This window comes from Lepidochelys kempii, chromosome 14 (genome assembly GCF_965140285.1).
Source record: "Lepidochelys kempii isolate rLepKem1 chromosome 14, rLepKem1.hap1, whole genome shotgun sequence".
Classification (NCBI taxonomy): Eukaryota; Metazoa; Chordata; order Testudines; family Cheloniidae; genus Lepidochelys; species Lepidochelys kempii.
In genome coordinates this window covers 50,287,546-50,310,081 of record NC_136393.1, presented here as the reverse complement: position 1 = coordinate 50,310,081, position 22,536 = coordinate 50,287,546, and the positions used below count along the sequence as shown (strand labels likewise).

The 22,536-nt window shown below is 64.3% G+C and overlaps 1 protein-coding gene across 1 annotated transcript in view; it reads left to right on the top strand.

Annotated features, from left to right (window-relative positions):
* TNXB (tenascin XB) overlaps positions 1-22,536 on the top strand; it is an 89,975-nt gene that overhangs the window by 5,539 nt on the left and 61,900 nt on the right. The window contains 14 exon segments of the mRNA XM_078848394.1: positions 2-156; positions 629-731; positions 769-1,106; positions 3,120-3,232; positions 3,612-3,765; positions 4,026-4,301; positions 5,131-5,892; positions 6,701-7,033; positions 7,327-7,561; positions 12,343-12,662; positions 14,006-14,299; positions 15,914-16,207; positions 19,046-19,339; positions 20,843-21,136. Coding sequence (XP_078704520.1) covers positions 2-156; positions 629-731; positions 769-1,106; positions 3,120-3,232; positions 3,612-3,765; positions 4,026-4,301; positions 5,131-5,892; positions 6,701-7,033; positions 7,327-7,561; positions 12,343-12,662; positions 14,006-14,299; positions 15,914-16,207; positions 19,046-19,339; positions 20,843-21,136 — 3,965 coding nt within the window.

Genomic DNA, 22,536 nt, shown 5'->3' with positions numbered 1-22,536 from the left:
CCCCGGCCTGCGACTGCGAGGGGGGGGGCGACGGCGGGGCCCTGCGGGAGGCGCTGAGCCGGCTGCGGGCCCTGGAGGCCCAGGTCCAGGCCCTGCGGGAGCAGTGTGGGGCCAAGGGCTGCTGCCCCTCCTCCGCCACCGCCCAGGCCGGCACAGGTGAGGTTGGGGGGCTGATGGGGACCGGGGGGAGGGGCTGATGGAGGATATGGGGGGCGGGGTGATGGAGAAGGGGGCAAGGGCAGGGACGCCAGGAGGGAGGGGCTGATGGGAAGGGGGTGTGGCCATCAGGAGGGGGGGCATGGGGAGGGGGGGACACAAGGAGGAGCATGGGGCAGAGTCAGAGGAGGGGGCCGGGTGTCCAACAGGGGCAGGGCCAGTGTGGGATGGGGCGGGGCCATAGAAAGGGGTGGGGACCTGGAGAGGGGTGGAGGGTGGAGCAGTGGGAGGGGCAACAGAGGGAGGTGGGGCCAAAGGAGCAGCGAGGGCGTCAAAAAGGGGTGGAGCAAGGAAGCCGCCGAGGGGCGGGGCCAGGAGTGGGGGGCAGGGCCGAGGCAGGCGGCGCCCCCCAGTGGGCAGCAGGCGGGTTGCAGTTTCACCCCAGCCCCGTCTCCCTCCCTCCCCGCCCCAGGCCAGACGGACACCCAGAGCCTCTGCAGCCGGCAGGGCACCTTCGACCTGGCCACCTGCGGCTGCGTGTGCCAGCCGGGCTGGGGCGGCCCCACCTGTGCCGAGCCGCAGTGCCCGGGGGGCTGCGGGGGCCGGGGCGAGTGCCGGGCCGGGCGCTGCACCTGCCCCCCCGGCTTCGCCGGCCCCCCGCTGCGAGACGCCCGTCTGCGCCGACGACTGCAACGACCAGGGCCGCTGCCAGGCCGGGCGCTGCGTCTGCTTCCCCGGCTACTCGGGGCCGGCCTGCGAGACGCCCGACTGCCCCGGGGACTGCCGGGGGCGCGGGCGCTGCCAGGCCGGGCGCTGCGTCTGCAGAGCCGGCTACACCGGCCCAGACTGCGGCACCCGGGGCTGCCCCGGGGACTGCGGGGGGCACGGGGAGTGCCGGCTCGGGGACTGCCACTGCCAGGAGGGCTACGCCGGCGAGGACTGCACCATAGGTACGGCCACCCTGCCCCCAATGCCCTGGGCCGCCCCCACCGCCCAGCCCACAATGCCCTGGGCCGTCGCGGACACCCTACCCACAGTGCCCTGGGCCGCCCCCACCGCCCGGCCCACAGTGCCCTGGGCCGTCGCGCACACCCTACCCACAGTGCCCTGGGCCGCCCCCACCGCCCAGCCCACAATGCCCTGGGCCGTCGCGGACACCCTACCCACAGTGCCCTGGGCCGCCCCCACCGCCCGGCCCACAGTGCCCTGGGCCGTCGCGCACACCCTATCCACAGTGCCCTGGGCCGCCCCCACCACCCTGCCCACGGTGCCCTGGGCCACCCCCACCGCCCTACCCACAGTGCCCTGGGCCGCCCCCACCACCCTGCCCACAATGCCCTGGGCCACCCCCACCGCCCTGCCCACAGTGCCCTGGGCCGTCGCGGACACCCTACCCACAGTGCCCTGGGCCACCCCCACCACCCTGCCCACGGTGCCCTGGGCCGCCCCCACCGCCCGGCCCACAGTGCCCTGGGCCACCCCATCCGCCCTACCCACAATGCCCTGGGCCACCCCCACCACCCTGCCCACAGTGCCCTGGGCCGTCGCGCACACCCTACCCACAGTGCCCTGGGCCACCCCATCCGCCCTACCCACAGTGCCCTGGGCCACCCCAACCGCCCTGCCCACAATGCCCTGGGCCGTCGCGGACACCCTACCCACAGTGCCCTGGGCCGTCGCAGACACCCTACCCACAGTGCCCTGGGCTGCCCCCACCGCCCTGCCCACAATGCCCTGGGCTGTCGCGGACACCCTACCCACAGTGCCCTGGGCCACCCCCACCACCCTGCCCACAATGCTCTGGGCCATCACGGACACCCTACCCACAGTGCCCTGGGCCGTCGCGGACACCCTACCCACAGTGCCCTGGGCTGCCCCCACCGCCCTGCCCACAATGCCCTGGGCTGTCGCGGACACCCTACCCACAGTGCCCTGGGCCACCCCATCCGCCCTGCCCACAATGCCCTGGGCTGTCGTGGCCACCCTACCCACAATGCCCTGGGCTGCCCCCACCACCCTACCCACAATGCCCTGGGCCGCCCCGGCCGCCCTACCCACAATGCCCTGGGCCGCCCCGGCCGCCCTACCCACAGTGCCCTGGGCCGTTGTGGCCACCCTACCCACAGTGTCCTGGACCGCCCTGGCCACCCTACCCACAATCCCCCTCTGTGCCCCACCCCTTACTCACAATCCCCCTCTGTGTCCTGCCCCCCAACCCACAATCCCCCTCTGTGCCTGCTCCCCACGTCCCTGGGCATCCCTCCCTGAGGCAGGGTCGGGGGCGCCCTGTCCTTGACCTCCCCCCATGTGGGGCAGCGCTGGGCACCGAGCTGAAGGGCCTTTGTGCTGCCTAATCCTCTCCTGACCCATGGCCAAGGCGGGGGGGAGCTCCCCCCAGATCTATATGGCAGCTGGTGCCCCCTTGCCTGGGACGTCCCGTCCCAGGGCACAGAGACCCCCTGTTAGGAGCCGCCCATCCCACAGCCGGGCAGGCCAAGATCAGCCTTGGCACCGCGCCCCCTCCGGCTCCGGTTCCCCCATAGAATCGGCCCCATTCATCCCGGCCGGGGGGCGCGGTGCCGGGGGGGCAGGGATGTGAGCCGCGCTTGTTCCCCAAGGTGTTTGCTTTCCATCCCCGCCCAGGATGGGACAGAGATCAAAGGCCCTGGCTGGATGGAGAGGGGAGGCCCTGGGTGCAGACCGGCACACAGGGCCTTTTCCCTCTATGGGGCAGGGGGAGGGGGCAGCTGTCTTGGGGGGCAGGGGCCTGGGACACAGGGCCTGTCCCCTCTAGGGGGCGCCAGCCCCGATCTGGCCCCAGGGCAGGGGACTCGCTGGTTCAGGGGGGCAAGGAATGGGAGACGGGGCCTGGCCCCTCCAGGGGGCGCCAGCCGCAGGGTGGGGGTCTGGCTGGCTGGGGGCAGGGAAGGGGGTTCGGGGCACTCACCCCTGTCCCCCCGCAGAGATCCCGGCCGTGATGCTGCGTGTGGGGCGCCGGGACGAGGGCTCCTTCCGCCTGCAATGGACTCGCCCCAAGACCCACGTGGATGGATATGAAATTCACCTCGTCCCCACGGTAATGGGGTCCCAGGGGGGGTGTCAATCATCCCCTCCCCCCACTGCAGGGGGGCTGGTCCCGGATCTGGGCCTTGGAGGGCAGGGGATGTCAGTGGGGGAGGAGGGTGTGTGACCCCCCAGCCCCCGCCCTGGGGAGCCTCACTTCTGGGAGGGGGCATTGGAAGGAAGGTGGGAAGAGGGGGTGGGGGGTCTGGATGGGGTGGGGGAGCACGGGGGGGTGCAGACAGAGGCTGGGGGGACCCCCATCCCCTGACCCATCTGACCCCCAGCAGCGCCGTGACTCCGTAGGGTTTGGGGGCCTGGGATGGGGGAGGTGCCTGAGAGGGCGGGGGGGCTGCGTCCCCCAGCCCCTGACCCCCCCCCTTTATCCCCCCCAGGGTGACCCCGAGGGCGCCGAGTCCCTGCAGCTGCCCGGCTCGGCCACGTCCTTCGAGCGCTCGGGGCTGGGCCCAGGCCAGGAGTTCAGCGTCACCGTCCGAGCCCAGCGGGCCCAGCGCCTCGGGCCCCCCGCCACCCAGAGCGTCCGCACCCGTAAGTGGCGGGAGGGACGCCGCTGGGGGGCTGTTGGGGGGAGCTCTGGGGGGCAGGAGCTTTGGGGGCTGTGATGGGAGCCCTTTGGGATGGGGCTCTTTGGGATGGGGGCCCAGTGGGGGGAGGGGGCAGTAAGGAGGGGGATTCTCTGGACTGGGAGCGCCGTGGGGGGAGGGGATGCTGGGGGGAAGTTTAGGAGGCAGGGGGGTTCTCTGGGGAGGGGGCCCCCCTTCCGCACTCTCACCCCTCTCCCCCTCCAGGGATCGACGCGCCCCGCGACCTGCGCCCCACGGGGGCCACGGCCACCTCGCTGAGCCTGCGCTGGGAGCCCCCGGCCGCCCGGCCCGACGGATACACCCTGCTCTACGGCCCGGCGGGGCGGGACAGCACCGAGCCCCCCACCCGCCTGGCCCTGCCCCCCGACCGCACCGCCCTCACCCTGACCGGCCTCCGCGGCACCACCCAGTACACCCTCACCCTGACCGCCCACCGCGGCCCAGAGCAGAGCCCTCCCGCCACCACCCACGCCAGCACCGGTGGGTCCCACGGGCCCGGGAGCGGGGCAGGGGATGGGGAGGGGGGAGAGAAGGGAAAGACGGAAATGAGAGAGGAGGACGCGTGAAGGGGGGAAAGCAGCAAGGACTGGAGTGTGGGAGCGGCGCGGAGAGACGAGCGTGTCCGTCCGTCCGTCCGTCCGTCCGTCCATCCATCCATCCATCCATCCATCCATCCATCCTTCCACCCACCTGTTCGTCCATCCATCCATCCATCCATCCACCTGTCTGTCTATCTGTCCATCCACCTGTCCGTCCGTCCATCCCTCCATCCCTCCAATCGTCTGCCCAGTTGGTCGTCCATCGTCTGTCCGCCCGTGTGTCTATAAGGGAGCCAGACGTTTCTCCTTCTCTTCTCCCCACTCCTCCGCTCAGGGTTTTTCTTTCCCTCTCTCCCACAGCGAGTGATTTCTTCATTCTGCCCAGAGTGGGGCTGCCCGGGAGCCCGGTCGGAGCCAGCGCCTTCCCCTCCCGCCCCCCACTCACCACCCGTCTCCCCCTCCATTTAGGATCCGCAGGTCACGGAGCCAAGCGGCCACGGGGGGGTCGGACTAACCCAGTTCTCTTCCCTTCTCTCTTCTTCGCAGCTAGCTCACAGGCACCGGACGGGGAGCACGGGGCATTTCCCCTCCAGCAGGTGCCGTCTCCCCCCAGGGCAGGGACTGGCTGGCTCAGGGGGGTGAGGAATGGGGCACGGGGCCTTTCCCCTCTAGGGGGCACCGGCTCTGATCCACCCCAGGGCGGGGGACTGGCTGGCTCAGGGGGGCAGGGAATGGGATCCCCTAATTGCACCAATATTTGCTCCTGGCAGCGCCGATGCCCACCCTGCCCCCGCCTGGCCGGCCGCACCCAGAGCCCACGCGCCCCCCAGTGCCCCGTCTCCGGCCGCCTGGCCCCGCGGGGAAGCCGGGCCCCCGTCCCGTCCCAGCCAACGCCTCCTCGGTCCCCAGCCCGCTCTTCTTCCGGACCATGACGCAGAACCTCACGGCCAAGCTGTCCCGGTACAACGGGACCCTGCTTCAGCGCCTGGAGAGCTACCTCCGTGCCACACGCTACCCGCTCCGCGGCAACCAAACCATCGCCACCGTGGCCAAGGCCATCTACCGCTACCTGGTGCAGAGGAAGTCCCTGGAGGAACAGGAGATGGTCTACGTGGGGCTGGGCCAGCATTCGAAGGAGCTCGGGGCCATGGCACCCCCGCAAGGGCACCCCATGGAGCAGCCCACGGGGCCCCCCGGCCGCTTCCAGATAGCCGGGGAGGTGGGCAGCATCTTCTCGGCGGGCTCCCCCGGCTCGGACGCGGGGCCCAGGGGCCACGCCAAGCCGGCGGTGGTGGCCCGCTCCCCCGGCACCATTGTGGTCTCGCTGGAGGGCATGCGTGGCCACGCGGAGCGCGTGGTGGTCCGCCACTGGCGGGCGGGCGACGGCGGAGGAGCGGGGGAGCTGGCGGTTCCCGGCGACGCCGCGGCGGTTCGCCTCCAGGGCCTGGCGCCCGGCACCACCTACCAGGTGGAGATCCACGGCCTGGTCCAGGGGCGGCTGTCCAAGTCCTATTCCTTTGTCGCCTCCACAGGTAGTCCGACGCGGGGGCTCGCCTGCTCTGGCTCAGTAACCCCACCGGCCACGGCGCCCGCCACGCGCCCGCCTTGGCTGTTCACCGATGCCCCCCGCTGGTGCTAAGCCGCTCGGTTCTGCCCTCCTCTCTCCCGCAGGCTGCTGGCTTCTGCCCACGGGCCTGGCATGGCCATCGGACGGGGCGACTCCACCCTCCCCTCCCTCCGTCCCCTTCCCGCCCTCTCTCTCCTCCGGCATTAACCCCACCCTTTCTCCTGCAGCTGGTTTGGCTTCCACCCGCTCCCGGCCTCACGCCACGGACTCAACAGGGAATGGGGCACGGGGCCTGTGCCCTCCAGGGGGCGCCGGCTCCCATCTGCCCCCAGGGTGGGGACTGGCTGGCTCAGGGGGGCGGGGAATGGGGCTCGGGGCCTGTGCCCTCTAGGGGGCGCCGGCTCCCATCTGCCCCCAGGGCGAGGACTGGCTGGCTCAGGGGGGCGGGTAATGGGGCACGGGGTCTTTCCCCTCTGGGGGGTGTGGGATCCCATCAGGCCCCAGGGCGAGGACTGGCTGGCTCAGGGGGGTGGGGAATGGGGCACGGGGTCTTTCCCCTCTGGGGGGTGTGGGATCCCATCTGCCCCCAGGGCGAGGACTGGCTGGCTCAGGGGGGCGGGTAATGGGGCACGGGGTCTTTCCCCTCTGGGGGGTGTGGGATCCCATCAGGCCCCAGGGCGAGGACTGGCTGGCTCAGGGGGGCGGGGAATGGGGCACGGGGTCTTTCCCCTCTGGGGGGTGCCCTTTCACCCTTTCATGCCCCCCCCCCCCAGCTCCAGAGGCATCCGGCACCGAGCAGCCCCCAGAGACCTCCATGCCCAGCCTCTCCCGCCCTGGGCCACCCCCAGGGGACCTGACCGTGACAGACGTCTCCCCCGACCGGTTCCGCGTCACCTGGACGGCCACGACTGGCCCCTTCCAGCACTTCCTGCTGCGGTACCGGGAGCCCGGCTCCGTGGTGCCCCCCAGGCAGACCCAGGTGCCTGGGGGGAAGAGGAGTGTGATCGTCACCCAGCTGAGCCCCGGCACCGAGTACGAGGTGGAGCTGCGAGGGGTGGCACCTGACGGGACCATCTCAGAGCCCATCACCACCAGCGTGTGGACAGGTAACACCCCCGCCCCTTACTCTAGCCAGCCCTCCTCTGCCGGATCCTTCACCTCGTCCTTACAGCGAGGCTGTGCAGGGCTATATGGATGCCTTGGAGAACCCAGGAGTCCTGGCTCCTAGGTCCCCCACCCTGCTCTACCCACTAGCCCCCGGTCCCCTCTCAGGGCCGGGGAATGAACCCAGGGGTCCTGGCTCCCAGCCCCCCCTGCTCTAACCATCAGACTCCCCTTCCCTCCCCTCCCAGAGAGCCCAGGCATCCTGACGGCGGTACGCTCTCTCTCTTTCTCGCAGCACGCCTTGGCGGGGGCCCCGGGCCAAACGAGCTGGGGGCCCTGGGGGTCAGGAACGTGACCAGAGATGGGTTTGGGCTGCAGTGGAGGGCGTGGAAGGGCCTGTTCCAGTCCTTCCTGCTGCGCTACGAAGATGCGGCCGGGCGCATGGGGCCCCAGGAGGCCGAGGTGCCGGGGGACCAGCGGGCGACCCGCGTCGGGGGGCTGCAGCCTGGCACCGAGTACAACGTCACACTGTATGGGGTGCACCGCGGCCAGCTCTCACCCCCGCTCCGAGCCAGAGTCCGGACAGGTACCGCCGGCCCCTGTGCGGCTCACGCCTCAGCTCTGTGCCCTGCCCACTCTAAGTCCCAGCTCGGTACTTGCCCACCAGCCTGCTCTCCTTCCTCAGTGTTCGGGGGCAATGCCCAGGAGCCTCCCGGCCCCCCTGCCCTAACCCACCAGCCCCCACTCCCCTCCCAGAGCCGGGCAGAGAACCCAGGCGTCCTGGCTCCCAGCCCCCTGCTCTAACCCACCAGCCCCCACTCCCCTCCCAGAGCCGGGCAGAGAACCCAGGCGTCCTGGCTCCCAGCCCCCCTGCCCTAACCCACCAGCCCCCACTCCCCTCCCAGAGCCGGGCAGAGAACCCAGGCGTCCTGGCTCCCAGCCCCCTGCCCTAACCCACCAGCCCCCACTCCCCTCCCAGAGCCGGGCAGAGAACCCAGGCGTCCTGGCTCCCAGCCCCCTGCTCTAACCCACTAACCCCAACTCCCCTCTCAGAGCCAGGCAGAGAACCCAGGAGTCCTGGCTCCCAGCCCCCCCCTCCTCTAACCCATCAGCCCCCACTCCCCTCCCAGAGCCGGGCAGAGAACCCAGGAGTCCTGGCTCCCGACCCCCCTGCCCTAACCCACCAGCCCCCACTCCCCTCCCAGAGCCGGGCAGAGAACCCAGGAGTCCTGGCTCCCGACCCCCCTGCCCTAACCCACCAGCCCCCACTCCCCTCCCAGAGCCGGGCAGAGAACCCAGGCGTCCTGGCTCCCAGCCCCCCTGCTCTAACCCACCAGCCCCCACTCCCCTCCCAGAGCCGGGCAGAGAACCCAGGAGTCCTGGCTCCCAGCCCCCCTGCTCTAACCCACCAGCCCCCACTCCCCTCCCAGAGCCGGGCAGAGAACCCAGGAGTCCTGGCTCCCAGCCCCCCTGCTCTAACCCACCAGCCCCCACTCCCCTCCCAGAGCCGGGCAGAGAACCCAGGAGTCCTGGCTCCCAGCCCCCCTGCTCTAACCCACCAGCCCCCACTCCCCTCCCAGAGCCGGGCAGAGAACCCAGGAGTCCTGGCTCCCAGCCCCCCTGCTCTAACACACCAGCCCCCACTCCCCTCCCAGAGCCGGGCAGAGAACCCAGGAGTCCTGGCTCCCAGCCCCCTGCTCTAACCCACTAACCCCAACTCCCCTCTCAGAGCCAGGCAGAGAACCCAGGAGTCCTGGCTCCCAGCCCCCCCTCCTCTAACCCATCAGCCCCCACTCCCCTCCCAGAGCCGGGCAGAGAACCCAGGAGTCCTGGCTCCCGACCCCCCTGCCCTAACCCACCAGCCCCCACTCCCCTCCCAGAGCCGGGCAGAGAACCCAGGAGTCCTGGCTCCCGACCCCCCTGCCCTAACCCACCAGCCCCCACTCCCCTCCCAGAGCCGGGCAGAGAACCCAGGCGTCCTGGCTCCCAGCCCCCCTGCCCTAACCCACCAGCCCCCACTCCCCTCCCAGAGCCGGGCAGAGAACCCAGGAGTCCTGGCTCCCAGCCCCCCTGCTCTAACCCACCAGCCCACACTCACCTCCCAGAGCCGGGCAGAGAACCCAGGAGTCCTGGCTCCCAGCCCCCCTGCTCTAACCCACCAGCCCCCACTCCCCTCCCAGAGCCGGGCAGAGAACCCAGGAGTCCTGGCTCCCAGCCCCCCTGCCCTAACCCACCAGCCCCCACTCCCCTCCCAGAGCCAGGCAGAGAACCCAGGCGTCCTGGCTCCCAGCCCCCTGCTCTAACCCACTAACCCCAACTCCCCTCTCAGAGCCAGGCAGAGAACCCAGGAGTCCTGGCTCCCAGCCCCCCCTCCTCTAACCCATCAGCCCCCACTCCCCTCCCAGAGCCGGGCAGAGAACCCAGGAGTCCTGGCTCCCGGCCCCCCTGCCCTAACCCACCAGCCCCCACTCCCCTCCCAGAGCCGGGCAGAGAACCCAGGAGTCCTGGCTCCCAGCCCCCCTGCTCTAACCCACCAGCCCCCACTCCCCTCCCAGAGCCGGGCAGAGAACCCAGGAGTCCTGGCTCCCAGCCCCCCTGCTCTAACCCACCAGCCCACACTCACCTCCCAGAGCCGGGCAGAGAACCCAGGAGTCCTGGCTCCCAGCCCCCCTGCCCTAACCCACCAGCCCCCACTCCCCTCCCAGAGCCGGGCAGAGAACTCAGGAGTCCTGGCTCCCGACCCCCCTGCCCTAACCCACCAGCCCCCACTCCCCTCCCAGAGCCGGGCAGAGAACCCAGGAGTCCTGGCTCCCAGCCCCCCTGCCCTAACCCACCAGCCCCCACTCCCCTCCCAGAGCCGGGCAGAGAACTCAGGAGTCCTGGCTCCCGGCCCCCCTGCCCTAACCCACCAGCCCCCACTCCCCTCCCAGAGCCGGGCAGAGAACCCAGGAGTCCTGGCTCCCAGTCCCCCTGCCCTAACCCACCAGCCCCCACTCCCCTCCCAGAGCCGGGCAGAGAACTCAGGAGTCCTGGCTCCCGACCCCCTGCTCTAACCCACTAACCCCAACTCCCCTCTCAGAGCCAGGCAGAGAACCCAGGAGTCCTGGCTCCCAGCCCCCCCTCCTCTAACCCATCAGCCCCCACTCCCCTCCCAGAGCCAGGCAGAGAACCCAGGAGTCCTGGCTCCCAGCCCCCCTGCTCTAACCCACCAGCCCCCACTCACCTCCCAGAGCCAGGCAGAGAACCCAGGAGTCCTGGCTCCCAGCCCCCCTGCTCTAACCCACCAGCCCCCACTCACCTCCCAGAGCCGGGCAGAGAACCCAGGAGTCCTGGCTCCCAGCCCCCCTGCTCTAACCCACCAGCCCCCACTCACCTCCCAGAGCCGGGCAGAGAACCCAGGAGTCCTGGCTCCCAGCCCCCCTGCCCTAACCCACCAGCCCCCACTCCTCTCCCAGAGCCGGGCAGAGAACCCAGGAGTCCTGGCTCCCAGCCCCCCTGCCCTAACCCACCAGCCCCCACTCCCCTCCCAGAGCCGGGCAGAGAACCCAGGAGTCCTGGCTCCCGACCCCCCTGCCCTAACCCACCAGCCCCCACTCCCCTCCCAGAGCCGGGCAGAGAACCCAGGAGTCCTGGCTCCCAGCCCCCCTGCTCTAACCCACCAGCCCCCACTCCCCTCCCAGAGCCGGGCAGAGAACTCAGGAGTCCTGGCTCCCGACCCCCCTGCCCTAACCCACTAGCCCCCACTCCCCTCCCAGAGCCAGGCAGAGAACCCAGGCGTCCTGGCTCCCAGCCCCCTGCTCTAACCCACTAACCCCAACTCCCCTCTCAGAGCCAGGCAGAGAACCCAGGAGTCCTGGCTCCCAGCCCCCCCTCCTCTAACCCATCAGCCCCCACTCCCCTCCCAGAGCCAGGCAGAGAACCCAGGAGTCCTGGCTCCCAGCCCCCCTGCTCTAACCCACCAGCCCCCACTCACCTCCCAGAGCCAGGCAGAGAACCCAGGAGTCCTGGCTCCCAGCCCCCCTGCTCTAACCCACCAGCCCCCACTCCCCTCCCAGAGCCAGGCAGAGAACCCAGGCGTCCTGGCTCCCAGCCCCCCCTGCTCTAACCCACTAACCCCAACTCCCCTCTCAGAGCCAGGCAGAGAACCCAGGAGTCCTGGCTCCCAGCCCCCCCTCCTCTAACCCACCAGCCCCCACTCCCCTCCCAGAGCCAGGCAGAGAACCCAGGAGTCCTGGCTCCCGACCCCCTGCTCTAACCCACCAGCCCCCACTCCCCTCCCAGAGCCGGGCAGAGAACCCAGGAGTCCTGGCTCCCGACCCCCTGCTCTAACCCACCAGCCCCCATTCATCTCCCAGAGCCAGACAGAGAACCCAGGAGTCCTGGCTCCCAGTCCCCCTGCTCTAACCCACCAGCCCCCATTCATCTCCCAGAGCCAGACAGAGAACCCAGGAGTCCTGGGTCCCAGCCCCCCTGCTCTAACCCACCAGCCCCCATTCATCTCCCAGAGCCAGACAGAGAACCCAGGAGTCCTGGCTCCCAGCCCCCCTGCTCTAACCCACCAGCCCCCATTCATCTCCCAGAGCCAGACAGAGAACCCAGGAGTCCTGGCTCCCAGCCCCCCTGCTCTAACCCACCAGCCCCCATTCATCTCCCAGAGCCAGACAGAGAACCCAGGAGTCCTGGCTCCCAGCCCCCCTGCTCTAACCCACCAGCCCACACTCACCTCCCCAAGCTGGGAGAGAACTCAGGAGTCCTGGCTCCCGGCCCCCCTGCCCTAACCCACCAGCCCCCACTCCCCTTCAACGAGGCAGGGAGGGAGCAAGGAGCGGCCCCCGTAGGAAAACAGAAAGAAGGTGGCAGAGAAAGGGAGGTGTGTGCCGATGGACGGAGGGTGAAGGGAAGAAAGGGACAAAGGAAAGAAACAGAAGAAGGGAAACGAGTGAAGGGACTGGGGGGGGTGGTGACCGCAGGCGACGGTGACAGTAGGAAGCGCGACAGACTAAAGAGAAACGTGCTGGGGGAAAGGGGAGACCGGCTGACAGCGTGGAGGAGAGGAAGAAGGAGACAGCGACAAGGGACAGTGGCCGGGAAGGGCAGGAGCCTGAGGGAGGGACGGGCCGTGACCGGAAGCAAGGCGCGGTGGGAGTGTGGCAGGGAGAAAGGAAAAGGGACGAATCGCTCACGGCAGTGATGTGGGGAGAGAACCAAAGTGATGGCATGGGAAAGATGGCAAACAGACGCGGGGCAGATACACTCAGCGATCCCACCCCACTTCTCCACTCCCCTTCCCCTACCCCACACCCTGACCCAGAACTGATGGGACCATCCCTCCTGCCCTCTCCCTGCCAGCACCAGCAGATCCCACCCCCCAGCCCAGCCTGGGGGAGCTCTTGGCCTCCGACGTCACCCACGACTCCGCCCTGCTCTCCTGGACCGTCCAGGCCGGGACCTTCGACTCCTTCCTCCTCCAGTACAAGGACGCGGAGGGAAAACCCCAGGCGCTGCCCGTGGACGGGGGATCCCGCACGGTCACCATCACCAAGCTGGCCCCTTCCCGCAGATACAAGTTCAACCTCTACGGCATCTCCGGCCGCAAGCGCCTTGGTCCCGTGTCCACCGACACCGTCACAGGTCAGTGGCTGGACCCGGGGCACCGGCCCCTTCCCCTTGTGCCCCTTTTGCTTTGCAGTGTGGTGGGGACACTGACCACTGGACCTTCCCAAGAAGATGTTTCCAAGGAAATGAGAGAGGAGGATGAGCAAAGGAGGGAAAGCAGCAAGGATTGGAGTGTGGAAGCAGCATGGAGGGACGAGAGCATCCGTCCATCCATCCATCCATCCACCTGTCCACTCATCCGTCCATCCCCAAGTCCATCTGTCAGTCCAGTGGTCCGTCCGTCCATAACTAGACTGCTGGCCATTCAATGGATAGAGAGAAGAAAGTAGATAGGGATGGGTGGATGGATGGATAGACAGACAGACAGACAGCTGGATCAATATGCATGGGACAGGTTGAGTGACTGGAATGATGTGTATGGGAACAGATGGATGAACAGATAGTTAGATGGATGAGTGTCTACATGGGTGGATGGATTGATGGAGGGGATGGCCATCGATGGAGAGATAGAGGAATGGGGATGGGTGAATGGACTGATGGAAGGGTGGATACATGTGGATGGAACGACAGAAGGGTGGGTACATATGTATGGATGTGGATGGATAGATGGATGGAAGGGTTGGTACATATGTATTGGAGGGGATGGATGGACGCACAGAAGGAAGGGTGGGTAGATATGTATGGGGGAGGATGGATAGATGGATGGACGGAAGGGTGGGTAGATATGTATGGGGGTGGATGGATGGATGGATGGACAGAAGGGTGGGTAGATATGAATGGGGGTGGATGGGGGTTTTGGGGGATACACGGGTAGATGTGTATGTGTAATCCTTCCACCAGGGGGTTCCAGCAGCCACAAGGGCTGGGTTGGGTGTGGTGATGCATGCATGGACGGGTGGATGGATGGGTGCGTACAGGGATGGATGGAGGAGTGGTTGGAGATGGATGGGTGTCAATGGGGATCTATCCATTGATGTTGGTGGCTTTGGTTCACCCCCTTCTCTCTCTCCCTCATTTGTTCTTCCTTCCCCCTCTCTCCTCCCGTCTCAGCCCAACTCTCACCGTGGTTTGTGCCGGTTGATCTGGGCCGACCCCTCCATGGAGGCGGGGTGGCTGCAGGGAACCCGGGGATGTGGGATCCTCTTTGCAGACATGCCCCGTTCATCTGTCTCTCCCCAGCTCTCCTTCCCAGCAGCAGGATCCAGCTGTGTCCTGGGGCTACTCTCTAGGGCTCCCTGCACCCTCATCCCACTAATCTTCTCTGCTGATCCCCTTTGGCTAGGAACAGCCCGGCCCCACAAAGACCTGGTGAGCCGCCCTCCACCCCAGTAATGCCCTTACCCTCCTCTTTGTTCCAGCCGCGGTGCCACGGAAGGAGGAACCCGCCCCCCAGCCCAGCCTGGTGGAGCTCTCGGCCTCCGACGTCACCCACAACTCCGCCCTGCTCTCCTGGACCGTCCAGTCCGGGGACTTCGACTCCTTCCTCCTTCAGTACAAGGATGCGGAGGGCAACCCCCAGGCGCTGCCCGTGGATGGGGGATCTCGCACCGTCACCGTCACCAACCTGGCCCCCTCCCGCCGATACAAGTTCAACCTCTACGGCATCTCCGGCCGCAAGCGCCTCGGCCCCGTCTCCACCGACACCGTCACAGGTAAGCAGCTGTTCTGGGGGAACGGCTCCATCCCCTTCGGCCCCCCTTGCTTTCCAGTGTGACGTGGACGCCGAACACTGGGCCAGGAGGTTCCCAAGAAGATGCTTCGAAGCCTCCTGCCTCCACTACCAGATTACCGGCCATTCAATACATTCAATGGAGAGTGGATAGGCATGGGGGTGGATGGATGGATGGATGGATATACAGACAGACAGCTGGATGGGTGTGCATGGGGCAGGCTGAGTGACTGGAATGATGTGTATGGAAACAGATGGATGAACAGATAAGTACATGGATGGGTGTCTACAGGGGTGGATGGAGGGATGGAGGGGATAGTCATCGATGGGTAGAGAGAGGAATGGATTTGTATGGGGATGGATGGATGGATGGATGGGCAGATGGGCAGATATGTATGGGGATGGATGGATGGACAGCCAGATGGAAGTCTGGGTAGAGATGTATGAGGGTAGATGGATGGATGGATGGGTGTGTATACATGGGGGTGAACGGGTGGAAGGACAGATGGAAGGGTGGGTAGATATGTATGGGGGTGGATGGATGGACAGACAGACGGAAGGGTGGGTAAATATGTATGGGGCTGGAAGGGGGTTTTGGGGGAAGCACGGGTAGACATGTATGGGGGAGGATGGATGGATGGACGGAAGGGTGGGTAGATATGAATGGGGCTGGAAGGGGGTTTTGGGGGAAGCACGGGTAGACATGTATGGGGGAGGATGGATGGATGGACGGAAGGGTGGGTAGATATGAATGGGGGTGGATGGGGGTTTGGGGGGAAGCACGGGTAGACATGTATGGGGGTGGATGGATGGATGGACGGAAGGGTGGGTAGATATGAATGGGGGTGGATGGGGGTTTGGGGGGAAGCACGGGTAGACATGTATGGGGGAGGATGGATGGATGGACGGAAGGGTGGGTACATTTGTATGGGGGTGGATGGGGGTTTTGGGGGAAGCACGGGTAGACATGTATGGGGGTGGATGGATGGATGGACGGAAGGGTGGGTAGATATGAATGGGGGTGGATGGGGGTTTTGGGGGATACACGGGTAGATGTGTATGTGTATCCCTTCCGCCAGGTAGTTCCAGCAGCCACAAGGGCTGGGTTGGGTGTGGTGATGCATGCATGGACGGGTGGATGGATGGGTGCGTACAGGGATGGATGGAGGAGTGGTTGGGTATGGATGGATGTCAAAGGGGATCTTTCCATTGATGTTTGTGGCTTTGGTTCACCCCCTTCTCTTTCTCCCTGGTTTGTTCTTCCTTTCCCCTCTCTCCTCCCGTCTCAGCCCAACTCTCATTGAGGTTTGTGCCGGTTGATCTGGGCCGACCCCTTCATGGAGGCGGGGTGGCTGCAGGGAACCCGGGGATGTGGGATCCTCTTTGCAGACATGCCCTGTCCATCTGTCTCTCCCCAGCTCTTCTTCCCAGCAGCAGGATCCAGCTGTGTCCTGGGGCTACTCTCTAGGGCTCCCTGCACCCTCATCCCACTAATCTTCTCTGCTGATCCCCTTTGGCTAGGAACAGCCCGGCCCCACAAAGACCTGGTGAGCCGCCCTCCACCCCAGTAATGCCCTTACCCTCCTCTTTGTTCCAGCCGCGGTGCCACGGAAGGAGGAACCCGCCCCCCAGCCCAGCCTGGTGGAGCTCTCGGCCTCCGACGTCACCCACAACTCCGCCCTGCTCTCCTGGACCGTCCAGTCCGGGGACTTCGACTCCTTCCTCCTTCAGTACAAGGATGCGGAGGGCAACCCCCAGGCGCTGCCCGTGGATGGGGGATCTCGCACCGTCACCGTCGCCAACCTGGCCCCCTCCCGCCGATACAAGTTCAACCTCTACGGCATCTCCGGCCGCAAGCGCCTCGGCCCCGTCTCCACCGACACCGTCACAGGTAAGCAGCTGTTCTGGGGGAACGGCTCCATCCCCTTCGGCCCCCCTTGCTTTCCAGTGTGACGTGGACGCCGAACACTGGGCCAGGAGGTTCCCAAGAAGATGCTTCGAAGCCTCCTGCCTCCACTACCAGATTACCGGCCATTCAATACATTCAATGGAGAGTGGATAGGCACGGGGGTGGATGGATGGATGGATGGATATACAGACAGACAGCTGGATGGGTGTGCATGGGGCAGGCTGAGTGACTGGAATGATGTGTATGGAAACAGATGGATGAACAGATAAGTACATGGATGGGTGTCTACAGGGGTGGATGGAGGGATGGAGGGGATGGTCACCGATGGGTAGAGAGAGGAATGGATTCGTATGGGGATGGATGGATGGACGGGCAGGTGGGAAGATATGTATGGGGATGGATGGATGGACAGACAGACGGAAGTCTGGGTAGAGATGTTGGCAGCCGGTGTCAAGTGGAGTGCCCCAAGGGTCGGTCCTGGGGCCGGTTTTGTTCCATATCTTCATAAATGATCTGGAGGATGGTGTGGATTGCACTCTCAGCAAATTTGCGGATGATACTAAACTGGGAGGAGTGGTAGATACGCTGGAGGGCAGGGATAGGATACAGAGGGACCTAGACAAATTGGAGGATTGGGCCAAAAGAAATCTGATGAGGTTCAATAAGGATAAGTGCAGGGTCCTGCACTTAGGACGGAAGAATCCAATGCACCGCTACAGACTAGGGACCGAATGGCTAGGCAGCAGTTCTGCAGAAAAGGACCTAGGGGTGACAGTGGACGAGAAGCTGGATAGGAGTCAGCAGTGTGCCCTTGTTGCCAAGAAGGCCAATGGCATTTTGGGATGTATAAGTAGGGGCATAGTGAGCAGATCGAGGGACGTGATTGTCCCCCTCTATTCGACATTGGTGGGGCCTCCTCTGGAGTACTGTGTCCAGTTTTGGGCCCCACACTACAAGAAGGATGTAGATAAATTGGAAAGAGTCCAGCGAAGGGCAACCAAAATGATTAGGGGTCTGGAACACATGACTTATGAGGAGAAGCTGAGGGAACTGGGATTGTTTAGTCTGCGGAAGAGAAGAATGAGGGGGGATTTGATAGCTGCTTTCAACTACCTGAAAGGGGGTTCCAGAGAGGATGGTTCTAGACTATTCTCAGTGGTGGAAGAGGACAGGACAAGGAGTAATGGTCTCAAGTTGCAGTGGGGGAGGTTTAGGTTGGATATTAGGAAAAACTTTTTCACTAGGAGGGTGGTGAAACACTGGAATGCGTTGCCTAGGGAGGTGGTGGAATCTCCTTCCTTAGAAGTTTTTAAGGACAGGCTTGACAAAGCCCTAGCTGGGATGATTTAATTGGGGATGGGTCCTGCTTTTGAGCAGGGGGTTGGACTAGATGACCTCCTCAGGTCCCTTCCAACCCTGATATTCTATGATTCTATGTATGAGGGTAGATGGATGGATGGATGGGTGTGTATACATGGGGGTGAACGGGTGGAAGGACAGACGGAAGGGTGGGTAGATATGTATGGGGATGGATAGAAACCGAGGCAGACGGAAGGGTGGGTAGATATGTATGGGGGTGGATGGATGGACAGACAGACGGAAGGGTGGGTAAATCTGTATGAGGCTGGAAGGGGGTTTTGGGGGAAGCATGGGTAGACATGTATGGGGGAGGATGGATGGATGGACGGAAGGGTGGGTACATTTGTATGGGGGTGGATGGTGGTTTTGGGGGAAGCACAGGTAGACATGTATGGGGGTGGATGGATGGATGGACGGAAGGGTGGGTACATTTGTATGGGGGTGGATGGGGGTTTTGGGGGAAGCAGGGGTAGACATGTATGGGGGAGGATGGATGGATGGACGGAAGGGTGGGTAGATATGAATGGGGGTGGATGGGGGTTTTGGGGGATGCACGGGTAGACATGTATGGGGGAGGATGGATGGATGGACGGAAGGGTGGGTAGATGTGTATGGGGGAGGACGGATGGATGGACGGAAGGGTGGGTAGATATGAATGGGGGTGGATGGATGGATGGACGGAAGGGTGGGTAGATGTGTATGGGGGAGGATGGATGGATGGACAGAAGGGTGGGTAGATGTGTATGGGGGTGGATGGATGGATGGACGGAAGGGTGGGTAGATGTGTATGGGGGTGGATGGATGGATGGATGGGCGGAAGGGTGGGTATATGTGTATGGGGGAGGATGGATGGATGGACGGAAGGGTGGGTAGATATGAATGGGGGTGGATGGGGGTTTGGGGGGATACACGGGTAGATGTGTATGTGTATCCCTTCCACCAGGTAGTTCCAGCAGCCACAAGGGCTGGGTTGGGTGTGGTGATGCATGCATGGACGGGTGGATGGATGGCTGCGTACAGGGATGGATGGAGGAGTGGTTGGGGATGGATGGGTGTCAATGCGGAACTTTCCATTGATGTTGGTGGCTTTGGTTCACCCCCTTCTCTTTCTCCCTCATTTGTTCTTCCTTCCCCCTCTCTCCTCCCGTCTCAGCCCAACTCTCACCGTGGTTTGTGCCGGTTGATCTGGGCCGACCCCTCCATGGAGGCAGGGTGGCTGCAGGGTACCTGGAGATGTGGGATCCTCTTTGCAGAGTTGCCCCGTTCATCTGTCTGTCCCCAGCTCTCCTTCCCAGCAGCAGGATCCAGCTGTGTCCTGGGGCTACTCTCTAGGGCTCCCTGCACCCTCATCCCACTAATCTTCTCTGCTGATCCCCTTTGGCTAGGAACAGCTCGGCCCCACAAAGACCTGGTGAGCCGCCCTCCACCCCAGCAATGCCCTTACCCTCCTCTTTGTTCCAGCCGCGGTGCCACGGGAGGAGGAACCCGCCCCCCAGCCCAGCCTGGGGGAGCTCTCGGCCTCCGACGTCACCCACAACTCCGCCCTGCTCTCCTGGACCGTCCAGTCCGGGGACTTCGACTCCTTCCTCCTCCAGTACAAGGATGCGGAGGGCAACCCCCAGGCGCTGCCCGTGGATGGGGGATCTCGCACTGTCACCGTCACCAACCTGGCCCCCTCCCGCCGATACAAGTTCAACCTCTACGGCATCTCCGGCCGCAAGCGCCTCGGCCACATCTCCACCGACGCCGTCACAGGTCAGCGGCTGCTCCGGGGGCGCGGCTCTGTCCCCTTCGGCCCTCTTTGGTTTCCAGTGTGACGTGGACGCCGAACACTGGGCCAGGAGGTTCCCAAGAAGATGCTTCGAAGCCTCCTGCCTCCACTACTAGATTACCGGCCATTCAGTGGATAGAGAGGAGAGTGGATAGGCACGGGGGTGGATAGATGGATGGATGGATAGACAGACAGACAGCTGCATGGGTGTGGATGGGACAGGTTGAGTGACTGGAATGATGTGTATGGGAACAGATGGATGAACAGATAAGTACATGGATGTGTGTCTACAGGATTGGATGGAGGGATGGAGGGGATGGTCATCGATGGGTAGATAGAGGAATGGATATGTATGGGGGCGGCAAGGATGGATGGACGGGCAGGTGGGCAGATATGTATGGGGATGGATGAATGGATGGACAGAAAGCTGGGTAGATATGTAGCGGGGTGGATTCAGGTATGGACTGACAGAAGAGTGGGTAGTTATGTATGGAGGTGGATGGACGGACAGACAGATGGCAGGGTGCATAGATATGTATGGGGGTGGATGGATGGATGGAGGGACGGACAGACAGAAAGGTGGGCACATATGTATGGGGGTGGATGGGCGTTTTGGGGGAAGCACGGGTAGATATGTATGGGGTGGATGGACGGACAAACGGAAGGGTTGGTAGATATGTATGGGAGTGGATGGATGGATGGTGGGACGGACAGACGGAAGGGTGGGTACATATGTATGGGGGTGGATGGGGGTTTGGGGGGAAGCACGGGTAGACATGTATGGGGGAGGATGGATGGATGGACGGAAGGGTGGGTAGATATGAATGGGGGTGGATGGGGGTTTGGGGGGAAGCACGGGTAGACATGTATGGGGGAGGATGGATGGATGGACGGAAGGGTGGGTAGATATGAATGGGGGTGGATGGGGGTTTTGGGGGATGCACGGGTAGAGGTGTATGTGTATCCCTTCTGCCAGGTAGTTCCAGCAGCCACAAGGGCTGGGTTGGGTGTGGTGATGCATGCATGGACGGGTGGATGGATGGGTGCGTACAGGGATGGATGGAGGAGTGGTTGGGGATGGATAGGTGTCAAAGGGGATCTTCCCATTGATGGTGGTGGCTTTGGTTCACCCCCTTCTCTTTCTCTCTCATTTGTTCTTCCTTCCCCCACTCTCCTCCCATTTGAGCTCAGCTCTCACCGTGGTTTGTGCCGGTTGATCTGGGCCGACGTCTCCATGGACGCCTTCAGGGAACCCGGGGATGTGGGATTCTTTTTGCAGAGATGCCCCGTTCATCTGTCTCTCCCCAGCTCTCCTTCCCAGCAGCAGGATCCAGCTGTGTCCTGGGGCTGGTCTCGAGAGCTCCCTGCACCCTCATCCCACTAATCTTCTCTGCTGATCCTCTTTGGCTAGGAACAGTCCGGCCCACCAAGGACCTGGTGAGCCGCCCTCTTCCCCAACCATGCCCTTACCCTCCTCTTTGTTTCAGCTGCTGAGCCACGGGAGGAGGAACCCGCCTCCGAGCCGAGCCTGGGGGAGCTCTCGGCCTCCAACATCACCCACGACTCCATCCCGCTCTCCTGGACCGTCCAGTCCGGGGACTTCGACTCCTTCCTCCTCCAGTACAAGGATGCGGAGGGCAAACCCCAGGCGCTGCCCGTGGATGGGGGATCTCGCACCGTCACCATCGCCAACCTGGCCCCTTCCCACCGATACAAGTTCAAACTCTACGGCATCTCCGGCCGCAAGCGCCTCGGCCCCGTCTCCACCGACGCTGTCACAGGTGAGTGGCTGCTCCGGGGGCGCCGGCTCTGTCCCCTTCGGCCCCCTTTACTTTCCAGTGTGACGTGGATGCTGAACACTGGGCCAGGACATTCCCAAGAAGATGCTTCGAAGCCTCCTGGTTAGAGAAGAGAGTGGATAGAGAGGAGAGTGGATAGGCATGGGGATGGATGGATGGATGGATGGATGGATGGATGGATGGATGGATGGATGGATGGATGGATGGATGGATGGATATACAGACAGACAGCTGGATGGGTGTGCATGGGACAGGTTGAGTGACTGGAATGATGTGTATGTAAACAGATGGATGAACAGATAGGTACATGAATGGGTGTCTACAGGGGTGGATGGAGGGATGGAGGGGATGGTCATCAATGGGTAGAGAGAGGAATGGATTCGTATGGGGATGGATGGATGGATGGGCAGGTGGGAAGATATGTATGGGGGTGGATGGAGGGATGGATAGAAGGCTGGTGTCACGGAGTCCCTGGGCGATGCTCGGGAACTGCTCCCTACGAAGCTGGGCAGGACTCTGGGGAAGTCTCCTCCCTGTGAGCAGCCTGTCTGCAGGACACATAGCTCACCCGGCTTCCACCTTCCTGGGTCTGACCCCGGAGCATTCAGCCTCCTCTGCCCCTCCGTGCGCTTCCCACAGCCAGTCCGCCCAGGCGGGGTCCTGGGGAAGCCAGAGGGTCCTGCCCCCCAACTCCGCAGTGAGACGTGACTCTCAGCCAGCCAGTAAAACAGAGGTTTATTAGACGACAGGAACATGGTCTAACACAGAGCTTGTAGGTGCAGAGAACAGGACCCCTCAGCTGGGTCCATTTTGGGGGGCAGTGAGCCAGCCAGCCAGCCCCAAACTGAAACTCCCTCCAGCCCCCCTCCTCTGGGCTTTGTCCCTTTCCCGGGCCAGGAGGGCGCCGGATTCCTTTGTTCTCCAACCCTTTCGCTCTCACCTTGCAGGGGGGAAGGGCCCAGGCCATCAGTTGCCAGGAAACAGGGTGTCGGCCATTCTCTGTGTCCAGACCCCTGCAGACACCTGCCCTCTAGGGCTCTGCAACGATCATACACCCTTATCCCATCCCCTAGAGACTTAAGAACTGCCTAGGGGAAACTGAGGCACCCCCACAATATTCAGAGGAAACATTAAGGACAGTCCCGCTTCGTCACACCTGGGTAGAGATGTATGGGGGTGGATGGATGGATGGAAAGGTGGGTAGATATGTGTGGGATGGATCGGTGTGTATAGGAACAGATGGAGGAGTGGTTGGGGATGGATGGGTGTCAGCGGGGATCTTTCCATTGATGCTGGAGGCTTTGGTTCACCCACTTCTCTTTCTCTCTCATTTGTTCTTCCTTCCCCCCTCTCCTCCCGTCTGAGCTCAACTCTCACTGAGG